The sequence below is a fragment of the Mesocricetus auratus genome, unplaced genomic scaffold, assembly GCF_017639785.1.
Source record: "Mesocricetus auratus isolate SY011 unplaced genomic scaffold, BCM_Maur_2.0 Super-Scaffold_100691, whole genome shotgun sequence".
NCBI classification, from domain to species: Eukaryota; Metazoa; Chordata; class Mammalia; order Rodentia; family Cricetidae; genus Mesocricetus; species Mesocricetus auratus.
The window spans coordinates 47,098,780-47,125,166 of NW_024429267.1; the positions used below are offsets into that span (position 1 = coordinate 47,098,780).

The 26,387-nt window shown below is 57.0% G+C and overlaps 1 protein-coding gene across 1 annotated transcript; it reads left to right on the forward strand.

Moving 5' to 3' along the window:
• Positions 1 to 1,356: 1,356 nt before the first annotated feature.
• On the forward strand, positions 1,357 to 25,652 carry Plxnb1 (plexin B1). Its single transcript, XM_040739575.1, is given in 42 exon segments — positions 1,357 to 1,803; positions 5,668 to 5,813; positions 6,506 to 6,558; positions 7,224 to 7,293; positions 7,397 to 8,509; positions 9,073 to 9,255; positions 9,863 to 9,991; positions 10,102 to 10,202; positions 10,487 to 10,619; positions 10,894 to 11,050; positions 11,309 to 11,417; positions 11,500 to 11,608; positions 11,960 to 12,574; positions 12,576 to 12,635; positions 12,790 to 12,873; positions 12,875 to 12,913; positions 13,104 to 13,226; positions 13,577 to 13,670; positions 13,756 to 13,928; positions 14,074 to 14,225; positions 15,473 to 15,578; positions 15,757 to 15,893; positions 16,149 to 16,328; positions 16,540 to 16,675; positions 16,877 to 17,119; positions 17,718 to 17,894; positions 17,971 to 18,119; positions 19,104 to 19,204; positions 19,289 to 19,506; positions 19,620 to 19,798; positions 19,931 to 19,997; positions 20,152 to 20,298; positions 20,904 to 21,072; positions 21,279 to 21,382; positions 21,457 to 21,541; positions 21,752 to 21,924; positions 22,057 to 22,217; positions 22,304 to 22,451; positions 23,376 to 23,440; positions 23,539 to 23,614; positions 24,441 to 24,515; positions 25,034 to 25,652. Coding segments are annotated over 42 exon segments (6,840 nt in total). The 5' UTR covers positions 1,357 to 1,607; the 3' UTR covers positions 25,139 to 25,652.
• Positions 25,653 to 26,387: the final 735 nt, after the last annotated feature.

The following is a 26,387-nucleotide window of genomic DNA, read 5'->3' on the forward strand; positions in this document are numbered from 1 at the left end:
CTAGCCTGGTACGCAGCTCTCTGCCATGGGGAAAGGAGGAGAGAGGCTTCCTGGTTCTGATGCTGAAGTATGCTCGGAAGGAAGGAAGAGACTGGGACTCATCGCAGATCCATGCTTGTCTGGCAGCACTGATACAAAGTAGTCCCCATGTAGCCTGGGACCTTGAAAGGCATAGTTCAGACCCACGCTGGTAGCGGTGTGGAGCAGTAGTTAAAGGCATAGTGAAACACGGATGTGACTGCCCTGAGAACCCTGACCTCCCTTGAGAGGGACACGTGACCTTTGACTTCTTCAGCTAAATGGTGTAGGTGGCCTTGTGTAAACAATTTGTGGAGCATCGCTCTGTGCCTGAGTATTAGCGGTCTAGAACCATAGTGGGGAGTCAGTCTAACAGCCCCCAGAGGGCACCCCCGCCCCGGAGGGCACCCCGCCCCGGAGGGCACCACAGCTAGATATGCCTCAGGCGGGAGCTTGTTTGTGCCTTTGGAGCCTGAAGGGTCTTCACGAGGAGCGCTCCACTCCTGGATGCTGTGCTCATTCCTAAACAGCAAGCACGACCCAAATGGCTCCGGTTCTCACCTCTGAGAACCTGGTCTCTTGGCCATTGGTCACTTCATTCTCAGTATACAGTGGTTCCCTAGGGGAGAAACAACCCCAGTCTAAGGGTGTTAATATTCCTGGAGGTGTCTGAATGGACGAGGAAGGCTGTGTAGGTGTGTCAGGCTCCACACTGGGATAAAGTGGGTTTGAGGGCAGCGGACTCCCCACACATGAATGGGACTCCCACAAGTTGCAGAAGTCGGAAGGTCAACATAAGTGAGAGTCACCGTAGCTTTGGGATAGTTGTGGAGCTCAAGGCTAGAGGGTGGGGTTAAGGAGTTGGAGTCCGGGTTGGCAGTTATAGTGTCAGGCCAGCGGTGAGTGTCAGGCTCTCACGATGTGCTGACCATGTACTAGGGGACTGAAATCAGGTGCTTGAAGGTGGGGGTGGCGGAGAAAGGGGTGCTCTGAGACCGAGGGGAAGGATGAGTGAGAGGACCCTGTCTTAGTTTCTATTGCTGCCGTGAAACACCACGACCAGAAGCAAGCTGGAGACGAAAGGGTTATTTGGCTCATGTTCATCACTGACAGAAGGCAGAACAGGAACTCAAACAGGGCAGGATCCCGGAGGCAGGAGCTGACTCAGAGGCCACGGTGGGGTGCTGCTTACTGGCTTGCTCATCAAGGCTTGGTCTGCTTCCTAATAGAACCCAGGACCGGCTGTCTTGGGGTGGTGCCACCCACAATGGGCTCGGCCCTCCCCTCCCCCATCAATCATTAATTAACGCCCTACACGGGATCTTATGGAGGGATTTTTCTCCGTTGAGGTTCCCTCCTTTCAGATAACTCAAGCTTGGTCAAGCTGACATAAAACATGCCAGCACAGCCCCCACCCCACCCTTGAGATGGGGTGGAAGGGTGTGGTGGAAAAGGAGCCCGGCTGATGCCAGCCGAGTGCCAACGGCCTATGGAAGGCTCCCCTGCTGAGAGCCCTCTAACCTGAGGGGCTTCTATATACGGCCGATTTTGCCTTTCTGGATGTCGTGCCTTGAGCTAAAGCCCTCAGGATGGGTCAGGTGCTCGGCCCACAGATTGCCGGTGGCAAGCCGGGGTGTGAAGGGCCGGGCATAAGACAGTGCAATGTGCCTGGGGAGAGAACCTCGGCTCGGAAAGACCCAGGTGTTTTCCAAGGAGGGAGTGGAGACTTGCTCAAGGCTTCTGAGTTCTGGATAGCTCGAGGTACACGCCTTGGAGGAAAGGAAGGTAACGAGACCCCGCTTAACGCACCTCACAGCCAGTGTGCCCAGCTTTCGCAGCTCAGCTATGGGTGGTATCAACCCCCTTTTGTGGGTGAGCAAATAGGTTGGGGGAGGAGTGTCAGGTTACATGGCTTAGTGATGGCGCAAACTCGGGTCCAAAGCCCGGGCTCTCCTCAAACAGCCAGGGGTGGGGGCCGGAAGGAGAGGTTGGGTGTTGCGGAGTCCTGGGAGAAGGAAAGGTGGGCAGGGCCAGGTGAGAAGAGGAGAGAGCTGGCGCCGAGGAGTTCAGGTGAAGAAAGTTGGGGGAGGATGGCCACAAGGGCCCGGAACTAGAAGGGAAAGAGGGCGCCCGGGGGCTGGGCGAGGCGCGTTCGGGGTGGTGAAGATGGTGGCTAGGGAACAGGCCGAGCAGGTGAGGGGCACGAGTCCCATCGAACTCTGGCAGGACGAGGCTCCGGTGCTGTCTCACTGCACCCTGGAGTAAGGCGAGCAACCGTGGCCACGGCCCCTTGCGTTTGGGAAGTGGGGCCAGCGGCTGGTCCCGAGCGGCGCGCAGGTGAGGCCCGGCTGGGCGGGGCGGACCGCCCACGCTCCGAGCTAGGCTCCGCACCCTACCGGTCCGCGTAGCCATGGCTACCGCCGGGGCGCAACAACCCCCACCTAATGAGAGGGGCTTGATCACCCCCCGGGCCCTTCACAAACTCGGATCCCGCGGGACCGGAATGCGGGGTCCCGGGGGGCTGGGGCCGCGCACCCCGCTCTCCCGGCTGCTTCCGGCCTGACCCGGGCGGCGCGCGGGGGGAGGGCGGCCCGACGGGAGGGGGTGGAAGGAGCGGAGCTCGGGCCGGCCGACGCGGCTTTGTCTCCTTTGTTCCCCGCGGTGGCAGAGCCGCGGCGGGAGGGGCGGGCAGCGGGCGCAGTTTTCCGCCCCTCGGTCTCCGGGTAACAGCTGCGGCTCCGCCAGACCCACCTCCGGGGGGAGGGAAGGTCGTAGCGCGCAGATCCCGAGCGAGCCCGGAGCTGCCCGCCGCGGACGCCTCGCCGCGCGCATCCCGCAGGCGGGTCGGGCGGTGAGTTGCGGGGCTTGGGCTGGGAAGGCGGGGCCGGGCCGAAAGCCGCGCGCACCCAGGTGGAACGACCCGAGGCCTCGGTCCCGCCGGGTACGGGCAGCCCGAGCGGAGTGGTGGGCGGCTTCGGTCCAGAGAGTTGGGACCACACTCGTGCGCGCGAAGGCAAACTCTGGCGGCACCGCCTGTAACGCGATTGGGAGACAGAGGAGGTGGAGCTGCTCCTCCGCGCCCCCTCCTCGCTGCGGCCACCGCCGCTGTCGGGACCGGCCGGCCCCTTCCCCGCCCTCCCAGGGCCACTGGTGGGGTCTTTGTCCCGTGGCGTGGTGGAGGGAGGAGGGCTGAGGATGAGCCGAAGCAGGGAAGTGGAGGCTTCCCTATAAAATAACAGACCCTTCGGGCTGAGGCTCACAAAGGAGGACCACGAGCCTCTTAATTCTGGGATTCCGTCTTGGTACCGACATATGCAGCGGGTGCTTGATGAGCGCCTTAATTTTATCGCGGGTGTCTGGTAGATGATGACGCCCCTCTACCCCACTCAACATCCTGAAAGCAGGTGTGCAGTGGTCACCATTTCACTGTCAATGAGTTATGCTCCCTTCTAAGTGGATAGATACTTGGATTGGGGCCTCAGAAGGGGAAGGCCAGTTAACTCCCAGGCAAGGTACATTGCAGGTGCGGATGGACTGAATTTGTGAGCCCTCTTGGTTAGTAAGAGCAGCTGCAGGAGGGCGTCAGGTGGTGCTTGTCCTTTGCAGAAGTCGGGCAAGCAATCCTGGGTCCCGCTGAGGGATTTCAGGGAGTGTGGGCTCTGAAGAGGCCTGCAGGGCAGGCCTGGGCACAGGCAGAGTTAGACTTTGGCTATGAGCCTGGACAGAGCCTGAGATGTGGGGAGTAGGGAGGAGATACTGGCAGTGCAAGTTAGGGACGTGAGGCTTGGCTCCAAATAAGCGTTTTCAGTCTGCTCTAGTCTGGTCGTTAATAAAACTCTGCCATTCCCTTGTCTTTTGAGAGGCCAAGAGGCTTGGAAAGCAGTGTGTAAGCTCCGTATTACCCCTACTGGCTGGATTTCCTGGGCAGTGAAATGGGGGCTCGTTAACCGTGGAGGGAACACCTGCTCTGCGTTGGGGTTGGGGGTTACTGGGGCCTCCTAACTAACAGTGGGCACACTCCTCCCTTTCCAGAGTGGGAGGATGCAGTGGGAGGAATGGTCTTGGGACCCACTCATGCCAGGTCCGCTCTACACGGTCACCGTTCAGAACGGTCCTACCGCCCTTCCCGCCCGCGGGAAGTCTGAAGCTCAAAGCCCAAGGAGAGTCAGGCTGGTGGCTAGGTGTGTCCGTTCCATCTGCCACACAGGGTCACCTCCTCAGGAGCCTGGGAAGGCTAGGAAGGCTCCCCGGGGAACTGATGGCTGGGCGTGGGAGGTAATGGGAGAGAGGGAGTGGGCATTCCAGGCCGAGGGAACAGCCCTTGTGATGGCAGGGAGGAGTAGAGCAAGCCTGCAGTTTAGTCAGGAACCAAGAGCGTATGTGGGGGAGCGTGCAGATGAGAAGGGCCTGGCCTTTCTCTCTCCAGCCCTAGGGTACCCAAAAAAGCTTGAGGAGTGTGTGCACTGCATTTTTGTTTAAAGAAAATTCAGTGATGTCCTCATAGATTGGAGGGACTAGGGAACGCCTCTGTAGCTGAAGTTGAGTGAAATCTGTTGGCTAGCATGGAGAAAAATGTCACTACCCTTTGTCCTGCCCCTGCCCATGGTATGTAGGCCTTTTGACATAGTTCCTTAGAGGGGGGTTAACCTCTGACCTGTGTGCTGAGCTCTTCAGAGCCCTCGAATTTCTCTGTATGTTCCCCTCAATGCAGTCTCGATTTCAGTTTGGGGAGTGGTTTTGTTACTGCCCCTTGAGGGCTGAGAAACTTTGGCATGCACCAGGCTCTGAGCAAATATTTACAAGCCAACGAAACAGCAAATGCTGGTCTCACGAGGGGACCCTGTGCCCAAGGTGCATCTGTGGCCCAAGGTGGTGGGAAGGTGGGGTCGTAGCGGTGAAGGAGGTGGCATCTGCCTTTCCAGGGGAGGAAATTTGGTCTCTCTCTCCCTTGGAAACAAGGTGGGGGGCTCTTCAGTAGCCTGGCCTTGCCACAGCCCTGGGCTTCTGGCTGGGTTCAAGACTTCTGCTGCTGCCTCTTCCCTCCACCTCCTTGGGTGGCGAACAGAGGCAGCCTTGTTCCCGCTCCCATAGAGCTGCCCTGTTCTCTCCACACTAAAAATGGAAACCCCCAAGCTATTTTGGGAGCAGTGCCCAGCCAGACTGTGGCCATGGCCCCCTGCTCCCACTGGGCTGTGACCACAGCGTCCTTGCTCCCACCAGGCTGCTGGACCTTCGTCTTAGCCTTGTGCCCAGCCCTGCTTATGATAGGGCAACCTCAGGAGTGCCCTGCTGAGGCCTCTGATAGCATGGGCCAATCCAGGCTCAAGGAAGAGAACTTTGGGAACATTCTGCATGGACAGCCTGGCAGCTAGGTGGTGGGAGGGGCTGGGCAATGTGGCCTGGGCACAGGCAAGGAGGGGAAAGTGTTTCTCAATGTAGAATGGTTTGTCCCATAACCTAACCAAACTGTGTTCCCACTTGAGGACCAGTGGAGTTTGGGGAAGGTAGTGTTGCCATAGTTACTTAGGTCTGGGATTTAGGAGCCTTAGCTGGGGCCTGCAAAGTGGGAAAGCAGGCATTCAGAGTTTGGAGAGGTCCTAGGTTTGGACTGGGGTTGCAGGGCACAGCCAGGCACGATTTCTTCCTCAGAATACCCAGCCTACCACTCAGACTGTACTCTGGGTTCTGACTCTACAACCTGCAGGAGAGAAAATTCCAGGAGATGGCCTGCCTTCCACAGCTTTCTAGGACTTAGTGCTGGAACCAGGGAAGTGTGCGTGAGTCTGTATGTGCAGGTATCTAATGTGGGTGATGTGTGTATGTCTGTCTCGGTGGAGGTATGACATGTCCATGCAGTGGCTGTAGGGGGCAGAGTTTTGTATGACTGTTCTCATGTGGTGTCTGAACATAGATACATATGCCCTGTGTGGTGTGTTTAATGTTTGTATGTATGTGTCTACTGTGTGCATAGGTCATATCTGCATGTGTTGTCATGTGTCTGTCTGTATGTGCAAGTGCTCTTGTGTTTGTGTAGAGATGTATGCATTCAGGGTAGGTGGCATGTATATATCCTCGTGTGTGTGCGTGTGTACCTGCTGGTGTGCTGATGCCCGTTTGGGTTAGGGTGGCCCCTAGTTTGTGTAGAGCGGTGTAGAGCTGAGTGCCTTGTCAGACAAAGTTAAAGCCAAGGGTGGGATGGGAAGAAGGCGGAGAGGGGACCTCAGTGCTGGGGGCCTGACTGGGCCCAGATGGCCATGGGGTTCCTTTCTAGTTGACCTTTCCCAGGCCCCTCGGGTGCCTGGCTCTGCTGCCCTCCCCCTCCCTGTGTGGGCTCTGAGGAGGCGTCCTCTGTGGAATGTGTTTGGTGGCTGAGGGCCAGGCTGGGCTGGGCTCCACCGGTGGACTGGGGGGTTGGGGGAGTGCAGGGCTCCCACATTGCCTGCAGCCCAGCCCCCCGTTTCATACTCTGCTTTCCCCCACTGGCTAGGTGACTCCTGCTCAGGTCATGCTGTCATCTCCTGACCCAGCCAGCCCTGCCAGGTGAGCCAGACTTCACCCTAACGGGGACCGGTGTAGCTGTCACTGCTACTCAGGGCTCCCCAAGGTGGGACCCTGCCCTTCAGCCCTCACCCATCCCAACATAGCCTACTGGTTATCACCCGTTTGGATCCCTGGCCTGAAGGGCCCTGCATCCAGATTCTTTACGTTTTCCCTGCATCTAAATTCTTCACTTTTTCATTTATTTATTTTGTTGTTATATTGAGACGGGGGTCTCTAAGAGGCAGTCCTGGAACTCTCTGTATAGACCAGGCTGATCTCAAACTGACAGATCCACTTGCCTCTGCCTCCCAAGTGGTGGAATCAAGGGTGTGTGTCACCACACCCAGCCCTGCATGCCTGCATCCCTGCATCCCTGCATGCCTGCATCCAGTTCTTGCATTGTTGGGACATGCTGATAGTCTACAAGACCTCATTACCTACCCCTCCTCCTCCTGCCCAAGAATCTAGCATCCATATAGAGGGGCCCTTTCCCTCCTCAGAGACCTCTGCATCACTTGAATCAGAGCAGGGTCCAGAAGGAACAAGGAGATTGGGTGAGGGCTAGGGTGGAGTATGGGGAGGTACAGGTCTCCTCAGAGTGTGTGTCTACAGAGAAGGAGTAGAGTTGAGTTATCCAAGGGCAGTGTCTTCTGTTTCTGCCTCAGGACCTGTGCAGTCCTGGGATCACCCGGACATCTAAGCCTGGTGAATCCTGGGAATCTCTCAGTAGCCCAGGTTAGGAGGAACATCCTGGCAGTGCCACGCCCTGTCCCTTGTCAGTGACTTCTGAGTACCCTCCTGGCCATGTGAGCCTCATCCAAGCCTTTCTTTCTGCCAGGTGACCATGCCTGTCCTCGGCCCAGTTCTTCTCCAGGTGCTCTGGGCCGGGTGTGTCCTCACCCTGCAGTCCCCTCTGCCAGCTGCATTCACTGCCAACGGCACACATCTACAGCACTTGGCAAGGGACCCCACCTCAGGGACCCTTTATGTAGGGGCCACCAACTTCCTGTTCCAGCTGAGCCCTGGGTTGCAGCTGGAAGCCGTGGTGTCCACGGGCCCTGTGAATGACAGCCTAGATTGTCTGCCACCTGTGATACCTGATGAGTGTCCCCTAGCCCAACCTACTAACAACCCTAACCAGCTGCTCCTGGTGAGCCCAGAGGCGCTGGTGGTGTGTGGGAGTGTCCACCAGGGTGTCTGTGAACTACGGAGCCTGGGGCAGATCGGACAGCTGCTGCTCCGGCCAGAGCGGCCTGGGGACACCCAGTATGTGGCTGCAAATGACCCCGCAGTTAGCACAGTGGGACTAGTTGCCCAGGGGTTGTTGGGGGAGCCCCTCCTGTTTGTGGGGCGGGGATACACTAGCAAGGGTGTAAGTGGTGGCATTCCTCCCATTACAACCCGGGCCCTGCGACCACCGGACCCCCAAGCTGCCTTCTCTTATGAAGAGACAGCCAAGCTGGCAGTGGGCCGCCTCTCCGAATACAGCCATCACTTCGTGAGTGCCTTTGTACATGGGGCCAGTGCCTACTTCCTGTTCCTGCGGCGAGACCTGAAGGCCCCTTCTAGAGCTTTCCGTGCCTATGTGTCCCGAGTGTGCCTTCAGGACCAGCATTACTACTCATATGTGGAGCTTCCCCTGGCTTGTCAGGGTGGCCGATACGGTTGGATCCATGCTGCAGCTGTCACCACATCCAAGGAGGTGGCCCGTGGGGAAGTGCTGTTTGCAGCCTTCTCCTCGGTGGCTCCTCCTACTGTGGACTGGCCTCTGTCGGCTTCTACTGGGACGTCTGGAACCTCTGTGCTCTGTGCCTTCCCCCTGGATGAAGTAGACCAGCTTGCTAATTATACTCGAGATGCCTGTTACACCCGGGAAGGCCTTGCTGAGAACGGGACCAAGGTGGCTGACATCGCATATGATGTCCTTTCTGACTGTGCGCAGCTGCCAGTGGTGAGTCCAGGCATTTGCCACCTGCCAGGTGCCAGGTGTTTCCTAGGCTGAGCCAGGTGGCAAGGAGCAGGGCAGGGTCGGGCTTGAGTCAGGGTGCTGAAGAAGTGACTGAAGAAGTCGGCAAAGTATTGCAATGAGCCCTCTTGTTTTAGGTTCTGGAGCAAAAGAAAAGGTAAAGCCAGCGTAGCTAGGAAGGATAGAGTCGGAGAAACTGCTCACTGAGTCAGTGAGGTGCAGCAGGCACAGGCAACTGGAGCCAAGCTGTGCGAGCTGCAGGAGGTGACTCAGGGAAAGGTCCTGAGCATAGCAGCTGGAGGAAGTAGCTTCCAGGAAAGGGATGGAGGAAGATGGGGACCACTGCTAGGATGGAGAGGAGAAGGGAAGGAACCACCAGAAACATGGCGGATGGAAGCGCGCTGAGGTACAGCTAAGGATGGCTCTGTAGGAGTGTGCTGCCCGGGGCAGGACTGTCAGCGAGGCCTAGCAGAGATCGGGTCCTAGGTGAAGGTTATTCTGGGAGGTTATCCAGGCAGGGTCTTATTGATGCTTTTTGCTACTTGTAGGATACCCCGGATGCCTTTCCCTGTGGCTCAGACCACACACCCAGCCCTATGGTCAGCTGTGTCCCTTTGGAAGCCACACCAATTCTGGAGCTGCCAGGGGTTCAGCTAACAGCTGTGGCAGTCACCATGGAGGATGGACACACCATTGCTTTCCTGGGTGACAGTCAAGGACAGTTGCATAGGGTACGTCCTTAGGAAGTGTTAAGGTTGGAATGTGTGACATGTGACATACTACATGCCTCCCATCCCTGCCCCGGCTCTGTTTATGCTGCTCCTGCCCGGGTTGGATGTATTTACCTATGATTCTCCACACATACACATACACCCTACCTAAGGCTGGCTGTAATAACCTATCTTGCCTGGAACTCACAGTGTAGACCAAGCTACTCTCAAACTCACAGAGATCTTCCTGTTTCTGCCTCCAGGTTGCTGGGATTAAAGACTCCCCCCCTACACACACACACACACACACACACACACACACACACACACACACACACACACACCTGCCCAAAGAGAGGACTCTTATTTCTTTTTTTTTTTTTTTTTTTTTGTTGGTTTTACGAGACAGGGTTTCTCTGTTTTGGAGGCTGTCGGTCCAGCCTGGCCTCGAACTCACAGAGATCCGCCTGCCTCTGCCTCCCGAGTGCTGGGATTAAAGGCGTGCGCCACCACACCCGGCTTGAGGACTCTTATTTCTTACTCATAAATTGTTTCAGTTCTGCACAGTGGAAGGCCTTGAGTTTGTGGCTTTGGGCTTGATGCCAGACCTTGTGGTCTTTCATCTTAGGTCTACTTGGGCCCTGGAAGAAGTGTTGCCCCGTACTCTAAACAGAGCATCCAGCCGGGGTCTGCTGTGAGCAGAGACCTTACCTTTGATGGTACCTTTGAGCATCTGTATGTGGCGACCCAGACTACCGTAAGTCCTGGACACAGGCCAGGGAATGGCTGCAGGAAGGGGTCTCTGGGCCAGTCCAGGGACCCCTGTGTGGGTGAGCCACTGGCCTCAGGTCCTCTTTGCTGTCACAGCTTGTGAAGGTTCCTGTGGCCCCTTGTGCTCAGCGTCTGGACTGTGACTCTTGCCTCGCCCACAGGGACCCTTACTGTGGATGGTGCGTGCTCCTGGGCAGGTTAGTGCTCCACCAACCCTTGAGCTGGGCTTGTGCCTCTGTAACTGTTCATGCAAGATTCTTGGCCCTTGTTAACTGACTCTCAACCTCTGACCTCTGGATGGCCCACCCCTGCTCCTTAACCCCCTGCTCGGGGCTTTGGTTCTCTGCCATAGCAGACACAAGAACCTGGTATGAACCCCACGTGAGGGCTGTGGCCAGGGCCTCAGGACTAGAGATACATTTGCTTTGTGAATTCTTGGTGGCTGCTTGAGGGTCACAGTTAACATGTTGGTTCTTTTTAGATGCAGTCGCCGGTCAGAGTGTTCCAGGGGCCAGGGCCCAGAGCAGTGGCTGTGGAGCTTCCAATCTGAACTGGGCTGTCTTCGAGTGGTGGCTGTGAGCCCTGCCAACATCAGTCGGGAGGAGAGGAGGGAGGTAAATGATCAGAGTAGGCGGAGCCCCAACAGGGAGAACTCTGGGGTTGGATGGAGACCTTGGATTTTCGTGTTATTGCATCAAATGCCACATGGCCTCGCTCAGCCACTTCTCTTAGGCCTTGTATTTCTCTGTCACAATCAAGGCCAGAGGGTGTTGTGAGGGCTCAAGGGCGACAGGATGCTAGTGCCAGTCTGTACTTGGTGCCCCTTACATGAGAGCTCCTGGTCTACCACCCAATGGTCCCAAAGTGCGCCCTTGGCTTTCTTGGTAGGTTTTCTTGTCGGTGCCAGGCCTGCCGTCTCTTTGGCCGGGGGAATCATATTTCTGCTACTTTGGAGACCATCAGAGTCCTGCTCTACTGACTGGTTCTGGTGTGATGTGCCCCTCCCCAGACCCCAGTGAGGCTCCGGTGCTGCAGAGAGGAGCCGGTGGGTGAGAGAAGGGGCCAGCCCCGGACCTGGGAGCCCCGCCCTGCTTCCACTCTGCTCTAAGGGGTTTTGTTGGGATAAGAGGTAAATCCAGACATAGCCCTAGTCGTGCTCTGAGTCCCCACAGTGTCCACGCTGTGTCCTGTGGCCTTGTTCTCTGACTCTAGTCCCTGTCTCCATTTGGGGTGTCAGCCTCATTCCATATGGACCCCATGCCCTCCCAGCTCTTCACGTCTGGCTTTCCCCCCCATGCTGCAGACCACGTCTCTGTGAATGTGGAGCTCAGGTTTGGTGCCGTGGTGATCGCCAACGCTTCCCTCTCATTCTATGACTGCATGGCAGTTACCGAGCTTTTCCCGTCTGCACCGTGAGTTCCTTACCTGGTCCGTCCCCAGCACTGGGCTCCCTTACCGTGACCTCCATTCCATGACTGCAGTCTATGCATGCAGGTGCCGGGCCTGTGTAAGCAGCCGCTGGGGGTGTAACTGGTGTGTGTGGCAGCACCTGTGCACACACAAGGCCTCCTGTGGAGCTGGGCCCGTGGTGGCAAGCCAGCAGGTGAGTGGGGCTCCAGGATGAGGCGTGGGGGGGGCAGGGCTAAGGCTCCCCAGGGTGAGGTTTCTACCGGCCTGGGGTCTGTGTGCCTGCCGGCCTCCTGCGAAGCTGTGGTAAGCACTCCAGGAGAATGGCTACTTGTCCATCCTCTATGTTTTGGGAGAGGACATTTAAGCCCTTGGTTGCCCACCTCAGCACAGACCCCCTGGAGCCTGCCCTCTGTGTTGCTGCTTTAGAGGATTAATGGGATGTTTTTGTTTCTCTTTTCCTCGGTCTTCTTCCCTCCTAACACACCCTTGCGTGCCTGCTCCTGCCTGCTGAGTGGCCCTTCCCGTCTTTCTTGACCTCCCTCAGAGCCCACTTCTCTCCCTAGTCCCTCCTGCAAGGGAGGCACTCACTCCATTCCCGCCCACAGTCCCCAAAGCCTCAGTCACCCCCACTCCCAACACCTTCCCAGTGGAGCCTAGGGCTCCCTCCACAGTTTCAGATGTCCTACCTGGGGCCAGGCCTTCCCGGCTCAGCCTCTGGGGCCCGTGGGCGGGTCCTGGCCCCATACTTTCCCCTACCTCCACAGAGTCACCTCTCCATGAGAAGCCCCTCATTCCTGACCTCCCTACCACACCTGGAACCACTGTCCCTACCCCTACTGCCTTGGAACCAGTGAGCACACCTGAGGACCTCTCGGCCTCCTACTCATTCCCCTCAGATGCAGCCACAGTGTCCCCTTCAGAGCCTGGCCCTGAGGCCCTGCCTTCCACGGGGACTCTGGACCAGCCCCCTGGCACTGCTCCTGCCACCACTTTCCCAGGGGCCACTGGCTCCATGAAGCCTGTTGTGGACTGGCTCGTGAAAGAAGGCGGCGAGCTGCCCGAGGCGGACGAGTGGATGGGGGTTGACACGCCCGCCTTCTCCACGTCCACACTCCTCTCAGGTGATGGAGACTCAGCAGAGCACGAGGGCTCTCCTGCCCCCCCTCATCCTCCTGTCCAGCCTCGACTACCAGTACGACACCCCCGGGCTCTGGGAGCTGGTGAGGTCCAGCCCAGGAAGGAGGCCGCGGGAGGGGAGGGGAAGATACAGCCGTTTGCGCTCCCTGTGATTCTGCTTTGTGAGGGTGGGGACAGGGCTGCCACCGGGGTGGGCAGGGCGGGAGCCGCAGACTGCCTCACTGTTGACGCCTGCAGGGAGAGATGAGTCAGACGGTGAGCTCCTGCCCCTGTGTGGAGAACGTTCATGGCTCCCTGCTGATACCCGTCCACGTGGAACGAAAAAATCCAACTTCGAGGCAGAAACTTATGGCTCTTCCAGGTGTGTTTGCCTGTGCAGCCGACATCGTTCCCTTCAGACTGCTTGGCTACCGAGCAACTCTACCCAAGTCTTACAAATCAGGAGGGCATCGCCAGCCCCAGCTTTCCCTCCCGTCTTGGGCGGGGCCTGCACTGCAGCCTGAAGGAGCCAGCTTCTAGAGCCACCTGAACAACATGTGCTCTGCCCCCAGGATGGCCCAAGGAACAGCGAGTGTGTCTTGGAGCTGGAGGGCCTGGAGGTTGCCGTTGAGGCCCAGGTCGAGTGTGAGCCACCTCCAGACGCCTGGTGCCACATCACGTGCCAGCAACACCAGGTGTGGACACCGGGGCCTGGGTAGGCCATGAGTGCCCTGGCCACAGGCTGGCTACCCTTGGCTGGTTATGTTGTGCTTGTCACAGCCCAACCTGGAAATCAGATGTGCACCCCACCTGTGCCTCATGGGGTCCCCGTATCCCAGTCTGACCGCTTAAGTTGAAGATATCCTAAGGGGTTCTATATTCTAGTTCCACTGCTGATCTCCTGCCCTTTCACCCTGGGATCCCTGAATTCCAATTCTGACCTCTGACACTACTCCCATAACTAGTCATTTTGGCCCTTTCCTAAGCCACACCCTCCCCAGGCCTGGCCAAACTCTGGGCTCTGACTTCACTCCCATTTCTCCAGTTCAGCTATAAGGCTTTGCAGCCGGAACTCCAGGTGGGGCTGTTCCTGCGTTGGGCGGGTGGCCTGCGTGTGGACAGTGCTGATGGGCTGTATGGTAAGCCTCCTTGGGACCTCAGGGCAGGCTGGCGGCATCGGGGCCCATTGGCTCCCCCATCACATTTCACTCCTGCTGTCCCTAGTGGTGCTGTATGACTGCTCCGTGGGACACGGGGACTGCAGCCGCTGCCAGACTGCCATGCCCCAGTACGGCTGTGTGTGGTGTGAGGGGGAGCAGCCACGTTGTGTGGCCCGGGAAGCCTGTCACGAGGCGGAAACTGTGGCCACTCAGTGCCCTGCGCCTCTCATTCACTCGGTATGTTGGGATGCTGGCGTGTCTCTTCCCCGAGGGAGGTTGTCTGTGTCATGGATGCACAGGACTCAAAAATAGGAAGCTGGGGCTGCCTCAGACCATGGAGGTTGACAGGAAGTAGAAGTGAGTGTCCCTTGTCCTGGAATAGGTGGAGCCACTGACTGGACCTGTAGACGGAGGCACCCGTGTCACCATCAGGGGCTCTAACCTGGGCCAGCATGTACAGGATGTGCTGGGCATGGTCAGAGTGGCTGGCGTGCCCTGTGCTGTTGATGCTGGGGAATACGAGGTCTCCAGCAGGTGAGCTGTTTGGGCCCAACACGGGAGGGCACTTTGTGGCTAGATGACTTCGTATCCAGGTCCTCCTTTCTCTATTTGTCTGCTTTCCTTTCTCCTGTCTTAATTACGGTGTCAGTGTCTTAGTGCTGGGTCACTGCGGAGGCCTGGATCCCTGGCTTTCTATGCATACCTGCGACGGGTCCCTGGTCTGGACTGCTTGGGGAGTCTAGGGTGTTGGGCAGAGTCACTGCCTGGAGCTTGCTGATGACTCTGCTTAGATGTGCTTCTTGGCTTTCTTAGTGGCCTTGGATATCACTGTAGCGGATTCCTCAGCAGTCTCTCCCTAGCACTTACTTCTCCAAGACCTCCCCTGGCCGGGCTCTCGGGAGGGCCCCATGGCACACCTCCAGAGTGCCTCAGGGAATATGGGACATTCTTCAGGAGATACCCATGAGCACCAGGGCCCAAACTTGGCAAAATATCAGGGTGACCTCTCGACTGCACTCTCAGAAGAACTGAGTTTGTGTTTTAAGCAAGGGGCCACTTTCTAGGAGCTTGCCCTTTCCCTCCAGATGTTAGGCAACTAAGAACTCCCAGACTATTAATAGTTCTAGAAACATCAGACTTACGTGGTTTGTGAAGTAATTTATGAACTGTAAAATATATTCCGGCTGGAGCCTCCCTGGCTAGCTCACACCACCTGCTCTGTTTTGCTGGTGTTTGTGGTGACCGTGACAGTGTTAGCCACTGTAGGCTTAACATTCTGGAAGTTAATGTGCCCCAGGCTTCTGTTTTCTGGCCAAGAACCAGCGTTCTTCGACGGCTCACATCTGCCCCCAGTCCTGACTAGAGGCTTTCAGGGACTTTTTGTTCCAGACTGAATCAAGTTTCCATCACTTTGCAAGTGGTTGCTGCCTGTGCGGCGATGGTTGGGGGCTTGGAGTGGCGGTGAGCCCTCTTACTCATTCAGCGGCCCCACCACAGTCAGCTCTCCAGGGCTCCTTTGTAAACGCTTGTCACATGAGAGAGATACACTCCTTGTTGGAGGCCGTACCTGATTGACTGAACCAGGAATACGATGCCTCTGAAGCCAAGGCTTGCTAGTATGCCATAGGGAGCTCCCTCCAAAGCTAGAGGGGATGCTGACGCGTCTCATGGGGAGGGGCATGGCAGACCACCTGGCAGTGCGGGAAGAGTAGAGTGTCTGCCAGGTCAGCTCGAGGCACGTCTGTGCAGCCTGCTATCGCTCGCCTGCGCTGTGCCCTCAGGCTTGTGTGCGTCACCGGGACCACTGTGGAGGAAGTGGCTGGCGCTGTGGCCGTGGAGGTGCCTGCAAGAGGACACAGTGTCTCAGAGGTCAACTTTGCCTACCAGGTGCCGTGGAGCTAAGCCCCTCCCCTCCCAGCTGCCCGCAGCCCTCTCCCTCGGGGTGTCTCAGCCCATTTGGTTTTGCCTCCATAGCGCGCCCCACCCTGAGGCTGCCTAGTCTGTGTGTGGCCCCCTGGCCTCTTATTCTGACCTGACTCTGTCTCTCCCCTTCCTCCTCCCACAGGATCCAAAAGTACACTCCATCTTCCCGGACCGTGGCCCCAGAGCCGGGGGCACCCGCCTCACCCTTCATGGGTCTAAGCTCCTGACTGGGCGACCAGAGGACATCCGTGTGCTGATTGGTGACCAGCCTTGCCACTTGTAAGGGTTGTTCCTTGTTCTGTAGAATCCACGCGCTCGGGGGGAGGTGATGGGGTGGTGGGGCAAGCCAGTGTGGCACGGGTCAGGTCTGCCCCATAAGAAAGTTCTGGTATCCCCACAACAGCTGAGGCTCTGGGAGAAGTACAACTTGAGGGTGCGTGACGGAGACCGCAGTTGGTGAGGAAGCAAAGTGAGCTAAGACTTGAGCTGGTCACTGACTCCTCGATCTGACCCTATCTCCTACCCCCACCCCAGGCTACTGGAGCAGCAGCAATCTGAGCAGCTGTGCTGTGAGACCAGCCCGTACCCCATGCCTGCTGCACTTCCAGTGACTGTCTGGTTTGGGACTACTGAGCGGAGGCTGCAGCGTGGCCAATTCACCTATACATCGGACCCCAACGTCACCTCTGTGGGCCCTACCAAGAGCTTCTTCAGGTGGGGTCAAATCGTGTATGTGGGGGGGTTCTCCTCACAGTGGGGAACCTGGGGTTCTGGGAATGGGGGCTGTGAACCCCTTACTGTTGACAGAAGGGGTCGTGGAGTTTGGGTTTGGGACTGAGCTGGCTAGAACTGGCCTATGGCGTAGCATAGGTGCCATAGGTCCTGGTTCGTGTAAGTCATGAGTGGCTCCCCGGCTGTGTTTCAGTGGAGGACGAGAGATATGGGTCCGTGGCCAGAATCTGGATGTGGTACTGATGCCAAGAATCCGAGTGACTGTGGTCCCAAGGACGCCACAGCCTGGCCAGGGGCTTGGACAGAGGCATCATGTGGTCCCTGAGGAAGTATGTTGGTCTAGAGCATCGCCACATAGCTTGTCCACGAGCCTCCCCTGCTCACAGCGTGCTGGCCACCTCTCCCCTCCCTTGTACCACAACCTGTGTGCAGCCACGGGGTAGCTGGTACCAAAGGAGACGCTTTCCGCCTTTGGTCAGCCGCGCGTCTCCTGAGGCGCCCAGTTGATCCGCTCTCACCCCCCTCTACAGATTGAGGAGCCATGTCTTGTGAACTCCTCCCGTCTTATCATGTGCCGCACACCTGCTCTCCCAGGCCCGCCGGAGGACCCTTGGGTCCAGGTGGAGTTTATCCTGGACAATGTGGTGTTTGACTTTGCTACCCTGAGCCCCGTACCCTTCTCCTATGAAGCTGACCCCACTTTGCATTCTCTCAACCCCGAGGATCCCACCACACCATTCCGGCACAAGCCAGGGAGTGTGTTCTCTGTGGAGGTAACGTACCTTCTTGGGCTCTTTTATAGGAGAACAGTGTGTATATGCTGGAGAGGTCAGGGTTGAAAGAGCAGGTCCTGAAGAGGGTTGGTACAGCATAGATGCCAGCCTGGTTCCTGGAAGGGATTTGATTAGTGGCCTGGGACCCTGTATTCCATGAGGCTATCTATTTGGTTAAGTAATCAGTAATTGGGTAGTGCGGTGCACATTAGGTAACTGGCTGATCCTCATTTGGCAACTGGGCTTACACTGGTGACACTGGCTGTTTGTTGTGACACACATGATAAGTAGTGTGTGGGACACTCGGACAGGCCAGAGTAAGAAAATCCATCATCACCTAGCCGAGGGTAACTCAAGAGTTAGTTAACTAACTGCCCCGCGTGTGGGGGATGGTTTTAGGCTCTCCAGGGTTTCAGCTATGAGAAGGGAGGAAGCCCAGAGGAGGTTAAGGTGAGCAGCCTGAAGGACATCTCTGACCATGGGATTAGCCTGCAAGGGAAACAGGGCTGAAGGATGGTCTCCGGACCACCCCTGTACATCTGGGAAGACAGGCTCTAGGTGGCAAGTGTTCTAACGGATCAGTGACCCTCTGTCCCAGGGGGAGAATCTGGACCTTGCCATGTCTAAGGAGGAGGTGGTAGCCATGATAGGCGATGGGCCCTGTGTGGTGAAGACCCTGACCCGACACCACCTGTACTGTGAGCCCCCTGTGGAGCAGCCCCTGCCGCAGCACCACGCCCTCCAGGAGGCGCCAGATGCTTTGCCTGAGTTCACGGTCAGTGGGCAGGACCTGGGCAGGACTGGGCACCGTGATGTCTGGGGCTCTGACTCACAGGTAGCTTCCCACACAGGTACAGATGGGGAACCTACGCTTCTCCCTGGGTCATGTACAGTACGATGGCGAGAGCCCTGTGGCTTTTCCTGTGGCGGCCCAAGTGGGCTTGGGCGTGGGCACGTCTCTCCTGGCCCTGGGTGTCATCATCATTGTCCTCATATACAGGTGGGTGTAGCCAATTATGGCAGGTAGGGAGATGATGCTGGACAGAGAAGGTACAGACTAGAGCAGGGCTCTGCAAAATTTTGTTTTGTTTTGTTTTTTCAAGACAGGGTTTCTTTGTGTAGCTCTGGCTGTCCTGGAACTCACTCTGTAGACCAGGCTGGCCTCAAACTCAAAGAAGTCCACCTGCCTTTGCCTCCCGGGTGCTGGGATTAAAGGCGTGCACCACCACTGCCCAGTTTTTTGTTGTTGTTGTTTTTAGATTTATTTATTTTTGCCTGGCCGTGGTGGTGGTGCACGCAACAAAAAAAAGACTTATTTTTATTTTATGGGCATTGGTGTTTTGCTGCATATGTATCTGTGTGGGAGTATCACAGCCCCTGAATCTGGAGTTACAGACAGTTGTGAGCTGCCATGTGGATGCTGGGAACTGAACCCGGGTGCTTTTAACCACTGAGCCATCCCTCCAGCTCCCCTCTGTAAATATTTTACGCAAAGGATCAGACCTCTGGGAATGGTTGCAGAGTCCCACTGTTCTCCCACAATCCTCCATTCTACCCAGGACATAAGAACAGCCATATCAATATCCAAACCACTAATTATAGCTGAGTTCTAACAAACCTGTGTTTATAAAAATAGCTTGTGGGAGCCAGGCGTTGGTGGCGCATGCCTTTAATCCCAGCACTCGGGAGGCAGAGGCAGGCAGATCTCTGTGAGTTCGAGACCAGCCTGGACTACCAAGCGAGTTCCAGGACAGCCTCCAAAGCCACAGAGAAACCCTGTCTCGAAAAACCCAAAAAAAAAAAAATAGCTTGTGGGCCCTGTATGGCATAGTTGGGTTTTTTGGGGGACAGGAGTGAAGGGTAGATGTGCTTTGATGGGAATGGGACACGAGTCATTTTGGGTCGAGTTAGACTGTGGTTGACCTGGAGTAGAGTTAAGCCCAGCAAGGGCTGGCCTTTCCCCTCTGCCCTCGGTGCTGAGTAGGAGGAAGAGCAAGCAGGCCCTGAGGGACTACAAGAAAGTGCAGATCCAGCTGGAGAACCTGGAGAGCAGTGTGCGGGATCGTTGTAAGAAGGAGTTTACAGGTGACACACGGTAGAGTCGCCTCCGGGCTCTGGCCGAGGCTGCTGTGGTCACATGGGATCCACTCACGTTCCTCTGCTCAACAGACCTCATGACCGAGATGACTGACCTCACCAGTGACCTCCTTGGTAGCGGCATCCCCTTCCTTGACTACAAGGTGTATGCAGAGAGGGTCTTCTTCCCTGGGTACCGGGAGTCACCCCTGCACAGGGACCTCGGCGTGCCTGATAGCAGGCGACCCACTGTGGAACAGGGCCTGGGGCAGCTCTCGAACCTGCTTAACAGCAAGCTCTTCCTCACCAAGGTGCACTGCCGGCCAGGCTTCCCCATCCCTTCTTGCTCCTGCCTGGACAGGCCTGGTCTTCCTCCATCTGTTTCTCAGCCCGCCCCTCGCTCTTTCTCTCTCCCTGACCTCAGTTCATCCACACGCTGGAGAGTCAGCGTACCTTCTCTGCTCGGGACCGGGCCTATGTGGCATCTCTGCTCACTGTGGCGCTTCACGGGAAGCTTGAGTACTTCACTGACATCCTCCGTACTCTCCTCAGTGACCTGGTGGCCCAGTATGTGGCCAAGAACCCCAAGCTGATGCTGCGTAGGTATGTGGCTGTCAGGGCATAGGACAGCTGCAGCCAGGAGTAGAGCGGGGGGGGGGGCTTGAGTTTGGGGATCTGTGGACTGGAGCCCTGGAGCCCCCTGCTGACCTGGCCTTCCCTTTGCTGCCATCTCAGGACAGAGACTGTGGTGGAGAAGCTGCTCACCAACTGGATGTCCATCTGCCTCTACACCTTTGTGAGGGTGAGGGAGGGGCCGACAGCTCCTCACGAGGAGGGTCTGGCCCTTTAAGTCTCCAGCAGTCCATGTCGCTGGCCCACTGATGCCCGAGGCAAGACCTCACCCGTCATGCCCTGTGTACTTTTGCCAGAGGACCTGACTGCCCACACTTTCACAGGACTCTGTAGGAGAGCCTCTGTACATGCTCTTCCGAGGGATTAAGCATCAAGTGGACAAGGGGCCCGTGGACAGTGTGACTGGCAAGGCCAAATACACGCTGAATGACAACCGCCTGCTCAGAGAGGATGTGGAGTACCGTCCCCTGGTGAGGCTGTGCTCTGGGCAGGTGTCTGTACCAGGATATAGAGCTTATCTGACTTCTGGATAACTGCTAGCGAGGCTGTTTACTCATTTATTGTGATAGGAATGCATGACCTCCTGCATGCTAGCAAGCATCCTTCCAGCACGAGCTACAGCCCTAACGTGGTAGGATTAAGATGCGAGTCTCAGAGAGTCCCTTACTTAGGAGGGAAGCACAGAACTGGGCGGAGTTGGAGTATCTTTCTTGTCCATCTCACCAGGGGCGGAGTCTGGTCCCCTAAACCAGTGGCCGCTTGGCAGGCAGCCTGCCTGGGGCTTCCCTGTCACACCCAAGGGTCCCTGGCTGGTCTCCTCTAAACAGCTTCTCCAGCAGGCGGCAGGGGGAGTCTGCTTGTGCAGACTGCCTCAGACATGAAGGAGGGTTGTGTGCTCACATGGGGGCTCTCTGTCATTCACCCCATGAGCATTGGCATCAAGGGTGGAGGCAGACAGGTGAAGAGTGACAGCCGCTTGGTGCTGGGCTGGGTTCAGAGGCTGCAGCCGTTTCAGGGGTTGTCCCTGCTCTTGACCTGTGGAACCAGTCCTGAAATCGCTCACATTCTTGTGTAGACCTTGAATGCTCTGCTGGCTGTGGGGCCTGGTGCAGGAGACGCCCAGGGTATAGCTGTGAAAGTCCTGGACTGTGACACCATCTCCCAGGCCAAGGAGAAGATGCTGGACCAGCTTTATAAGGGGGTGCCTCTTGCCCAACGGCCAGACTCTCGCACCTTGGATGTTGGTGAGGGTCAGGAGCGGGGATGTTGGAAGTTGCTACGAAAGCTGGCTCTGGAACATTATCAGATGAACTCTGACCTGGGGAGAGTTCTGCTGTAGCTCTTTGGAGAGGATGGGTGAGGGGCCATGTCTCCATCGAGGATGAGAGGAGCCACATGGCAGGAAGAGAATCCTCGAAGCCCCGAATCAAGTCCTCTCTTTTCCCTGCAGAATGGCGGTCTGGAGTGGCCGGGCACCTCATCCTTTCTGATGAGGATGTCACTTCTGAGGTCCAGGGTCTGTGGAGACGTCTCAATACCCTGCAGCATTACAAGGTAGGGGGATGGGAACTGGAGGCTGGATAGGGTGGGCTAAGACTGACAGGAGGATCACCAGCTGTGGTTAGCAGGTCCCAGACGGAGCAACTGTGGCCCTAGTCCCCTGCCTTACAAAGCACGTTCTTAGGGAAAACCAGGATTATGTCCCTGGAGAACGTGAGTACCTGCCTCCACCTTGTGGTTTTCTGCACTTGTGTTGCCCAGTCGTGGGTGGCGGGGAAGGTTTTTCGGGCTGAGGGAGGGCTGATGCCTCCAGAGGCGCCTCAGCCCGGTGTTCCCACTCCTGGGGGAGTTGACTGGACTTGGACTCCTGAGAGGTGGCAGCACCGATGTGGGGGGCACCCAGACTCTCACATCTTGGCACAGGGACCCCAATGCTGGAGGATGTGGATGAGGGGGGCATCCGGCCCTGGCACCTGGTAAAGCCGAGCGAGGAGCCAGAGCCTCCCAGACCACGGAGGGGCAGCCTTCGGGGTGGGGAGCGTGAGCGAGCCAAGGCCATTCCTGAGATCTACCTGACACGCCTGCTGTCAATGAAGGTGGGGTTGGGCTATTAGAAAAAGTGGCTACCCAGGGGGCATGGGAACGGTGTGGGGCTCGTACAAGGGAGAGGCTGCCGCCGCCACGGTCTCCCTCCTCACCTGGCTGTCTGCTTCCTTTGCTTCCCACAGGGTACACTGCAGAAGTTTGTGGATGACCTGTTCCAGGTGATTCTCGGCACCAGCCGCCCCGTGCCGCTGGCCGTGAAGTACTTCTTTGACTTGCTGGATGAACAGGCTCAGCAGCACGGCATCTCCGATCAGGATACCATCCATATCTGGAAGACCAACAGGTGGGGAGGGGCGGGCTCAGGACATGTGTGGGGGCCTCCTGCCTCCCTCCCAGCGTAGTTACTGGCCCCTCCTCCCCAATTTGCAGCCTGCCACTGAGGTTCTGGATCAACATCATCAAAAACCCACAGTTCGTGTTCGACGTGCAGACATCTGACAACATGGACGCGGTGCTCCTCGTCATTGCACAGACCTTCATGGACGCCTGCACCCTGGCCGACCACAAACTGGGCAGGGTGAGCAGGCTGGGAGAGAGAACGGGAGGATGGGGTCACCCAGGTAGCCTATGTGGGTGTGGAGCGTGGTGACAGTCTACAACTGCGTAGTCATATGTAACCAGTGCCGCTTGAGGACTCACCACTAGGGCAAGTGGGTAGGTAGCCACAGTAGGCGTGGGAGCGGGGAGTGGTGTGGCAGTTACATGCCGGTGAGCTGGAGCTTAGGAGCCCAGATTACACTAACCTGTGGTCCAGCAGTGGCCAGCTCAAGCCAGCAAAGGTACAGGTGTGGGTTGGAGGTGTGGGGTGTTAAAGGGTGAGGCGAAGTCTCCCAGGCCCCAGGGCTGTGATGAGCTCAGGTTTGGGGGTGAGCCTGAGGAATTGCAGGGGGTCACCAGTGGTCTCTGGTGGCGTCATGGATTCTCCAGTACCTAGAGCCATCCCCCAGGATGCCTGGCAGATTTGGTTTCTTGGGGTGTTGAGGTGTCTTTTGTCAGTGGTGTGACAGGAAGAGTCTAGAAAGAGCCGGCAGTGTGCTCGGGAGAAGCTGTGAGCACAGCACCAACAGTGGGAAGATGTCCCAGGAGTCGAAGCCCAGAGTCTTCTGGCATGGGGTTCCCAGTGGCCAGGGCCTTAATGGTATAATGAAAACCACTGCCAAGCATGATGACCTGAGTTCAAGCCCTGGGACCCATATGGTGGAAGAAGAGAACCAACTCCTACAAGTTGTCCCTTGACTTCTACGTGTGCGCGCTCGCGCGAGCACACACACGCGCGCGCGCGAGATGGGCTAGGGTGGCCAGCTGGGAGCTGGAGGGTCCTGGTTTGCTGGGAGCGGGAGGGTCCTGGGATGTGGGTTGTTATAAAACGGTGCTGATGCTGGTCACCTTACTGACCTTCACCCTCCCTCCCTTCTCTGGTGCCCTCTCTGCTGGTGTCCAGGACTCTCCCATCAACAAACTTCTGTATGCTCGAGATATTCCCCGTTACAAACAGATGGTGGAAAGGTACCGGGGAGGCCTGCGGGTGGGGTGCAGTTGAGGCCCTAGGTGGGCTCTGATGGGACAAGGAAGTGGGCTTCTTTAGCATTTGCTGTCCCTGGCAGGTACTATACAGACATCAGACAGACCGTCCCAGCCAGTGACCAGGAGATGAACTCAGTCCTAGCAGAGCTGTCCCGGGTAAGGCCTCCCCTTCATGGGTCTCGATTGTACAGAAGGCCCTGTCACCTCTATACCTATGATCTGTCTGGGAGAGGACACACTCTGTCACTGTTACTGAAAAAGGCCAGCCCTGCTAGCATCTCAGTGACCGAGCAGGGGTCTCGTTTTGATAACTGTCATCTAATCTTATCTAGCCAGGCGCTCGTACGGTTGCAGCCCTTGTTGGGTCTGTTGAATGGATGGGATTCAGCTCTAGGCCTTTTCAGTCTGCCTGGCCCGTCCTGTCCACTGTTCCGACGTGTGGCTCCGTCGGCACACATGAGAACTTCAGGAACAATGGACAGTGTTCCTCAAGTGGTTAAAGGACACCCACACTACCAACAGCAGCTGTGCTTTTGGGGTACAGCTGTGCCAAGCCCTTCATGGGGGTGTCCTGCCGCATCAGCACTACTGTCCAGAGAAGGAAGCTGAGGGTCTTATGTCCCTGTGAGGCCTTGGACTGGCCTCAGGAAACATTTGAGTAAGATCAGAGCAGAATTACGCTGCGTTCCCAGCCAGTCTCTTGGGATGAATGGGAGGAATATCTAGCTATAGCCTTGCCTGGGAGAGGCAGGCGGGGCTCCAGTGGAAACTCTAGCCCCGGAGTTTCTTCTTCCTCCATGAGGTCTTTGACCTTAGCCTGTCCTGAGCTGTGGTCACGCTTTGCCTTGGGTCCCTGCCCTGTAGACCCTGCTTCCCACCACAGGACCCCTTCTTTTTCAGGTCCCCTGCTCTGGGATCCTGCCCCCCCACACACACACACACTTCCTCATTTCTCTCACCTTGTGTTTGCCCTCTTCCCTAGAACTACTCTGGTGATCTTGGGGCACGAGTGGCTCTGCATGAACTCTACAAGTATATCAACAAGTACTATGACCAGGTGAGCACACCGTGGGCCCCGTTGTTCTTGTACCTGTTGGTCATTCTGCGAGTGCCCAGCGGAATCACCAGGGATGTCCCTGTCACTGTTGAGAGTACAGGAACCTGTATCACAGCCCAGCGGTCTGGTAATAGCCAAGTGATCCACAGCCTCCTTCAGCCTCCGACACCATATCCTCCTGGTCTCGGCACGTAGAACCAGGAGTGCCGTTAGTAGGCTGGGCATGGCTTTGGCAGACCTTGCGAGAAGAGCATGCGTGTGTAAGGCTGGCTTCTACACGAAATGAGCTGGGCAAGGAGGGAATGGTAGGGAATGACATACTTTCCTCGTTACGTAACTGCCTGTTCTTTAACACGTCTGTGTGGTGGTGTATGACTGTATTCTCAGCATACATGTAATCACATACATATGGTATGGTTAACCCTGACTGTGCTACAGCCCTCAGGCTGCCAAAGTCCACCTGTGGTGATCGTGGTTCCAGGGACATCGTATCTGATTCTGTGGCTTCTGCCTTTCAGATCATCACTGCCCTGGAGGAGGATGGCACTGCCCAGAAGATGCAGCTGGGCTACCGACTCCAGCAGGTCGCTGCTGCTGTGGAGAACAAGGTCACGGACCTATAGGGACCAGGGAGTCCTGGACTGCTGTTGTCTCAGCACCTCCTGGGATCTCAAGGGAGAGGCCACCTTCGTAGATGCCTGTAGTGACTGACAAGCCGAGTTTAATGAAAGGGGGCTCCCAGCCTCCTGCTGGCTTCAGCCCTGTGGGCCCACCTCGTAGGCCTGGGACCTAGTGGCTCAGTCGGTAGTGCCAGGCCTGTCCCAGGCCTGGTGACTCTGTAACATACTTCCTGGGTGACGCCAGCCTGCAGGGAGCTGGGGACTTAGGGTTTCCAGAGAATGTCTGGTGAGGCCTCTGGGCCCCTGGGGAGACTGTACTGTTGTTGAGCACTGGCCTGTGTCCCATCAGGAATCAGAGGAAGGGAGCCCTCCCACTTCCTGTCCTCTTCATCCATCTTCCTCTTCCTCAGTTTAGCTTCCTCTGACCTTGCTCCCTGTTGCCAATTTCAAGGCCTGAGAGGAAAAAAACATGCCTTTTTGGGCTGCTGCTGCCTCAGCAGGCAGGGCGCCTCAGGGCCCCCCGTCTTCGGGTAGCTGGTGGGGAGGGCTCCCGGATGATACAGCTCTTCATTAAAGGGCAACACGTGGGGTAGAGTCTGACCGGTGGACTCACTGGCCCTTCTAACTGGCAGCCGTTGGGGGACATGGGCACAGTGTCACACTGAAGGGTCTCCTGACCAATCTGAAAGGCCCTACACTGCAGGCAGGCAGTTTCTCCCTGGCTTGTAGGTGGGGTCGGCTTCCTGGAAAGGAGAATTTGAAGCGCTATAGGGCTCAGGGAGATCTGGGCCAGATGGGGAGGGCAGATTCCCCATCTTCAAGGGGTCCACCTTGTTTGCAGGTTGTGCTAACTTCATTCATGTTCCATAAATTTTTAAAGGAATTGGGAAAGCGTGGCATCGTTAAAGGTAACTGCAGACACCGTGGGTCTCAAGGGTCCTGGCCCATGGCCCTATCTCTAGACCCGATTTCCATATATTGCTGTCCTTGTTGAGGTACCTTAAGTCAGGGCTCACAGCCAACCACCTACCTGCCTGTGTGGTGGCCCCTGACATGGTGTTTTCCTGTTTGGAGCTGTAGGTGAGCTTCAACACCACTGCACTGAGGTGTCTATGGCTGCCTGGGTCAGTAGAGCTGCAGGGTGAGAATACGCTAGGCCTTGCTAGGTGAGGGCCCCCCTTGGCCTTCTTACTGTGTACCACCGGTGGTCCAGCCACCTTTGGGGTCTTCTCTGAGGGTTTGAAGAGATGGG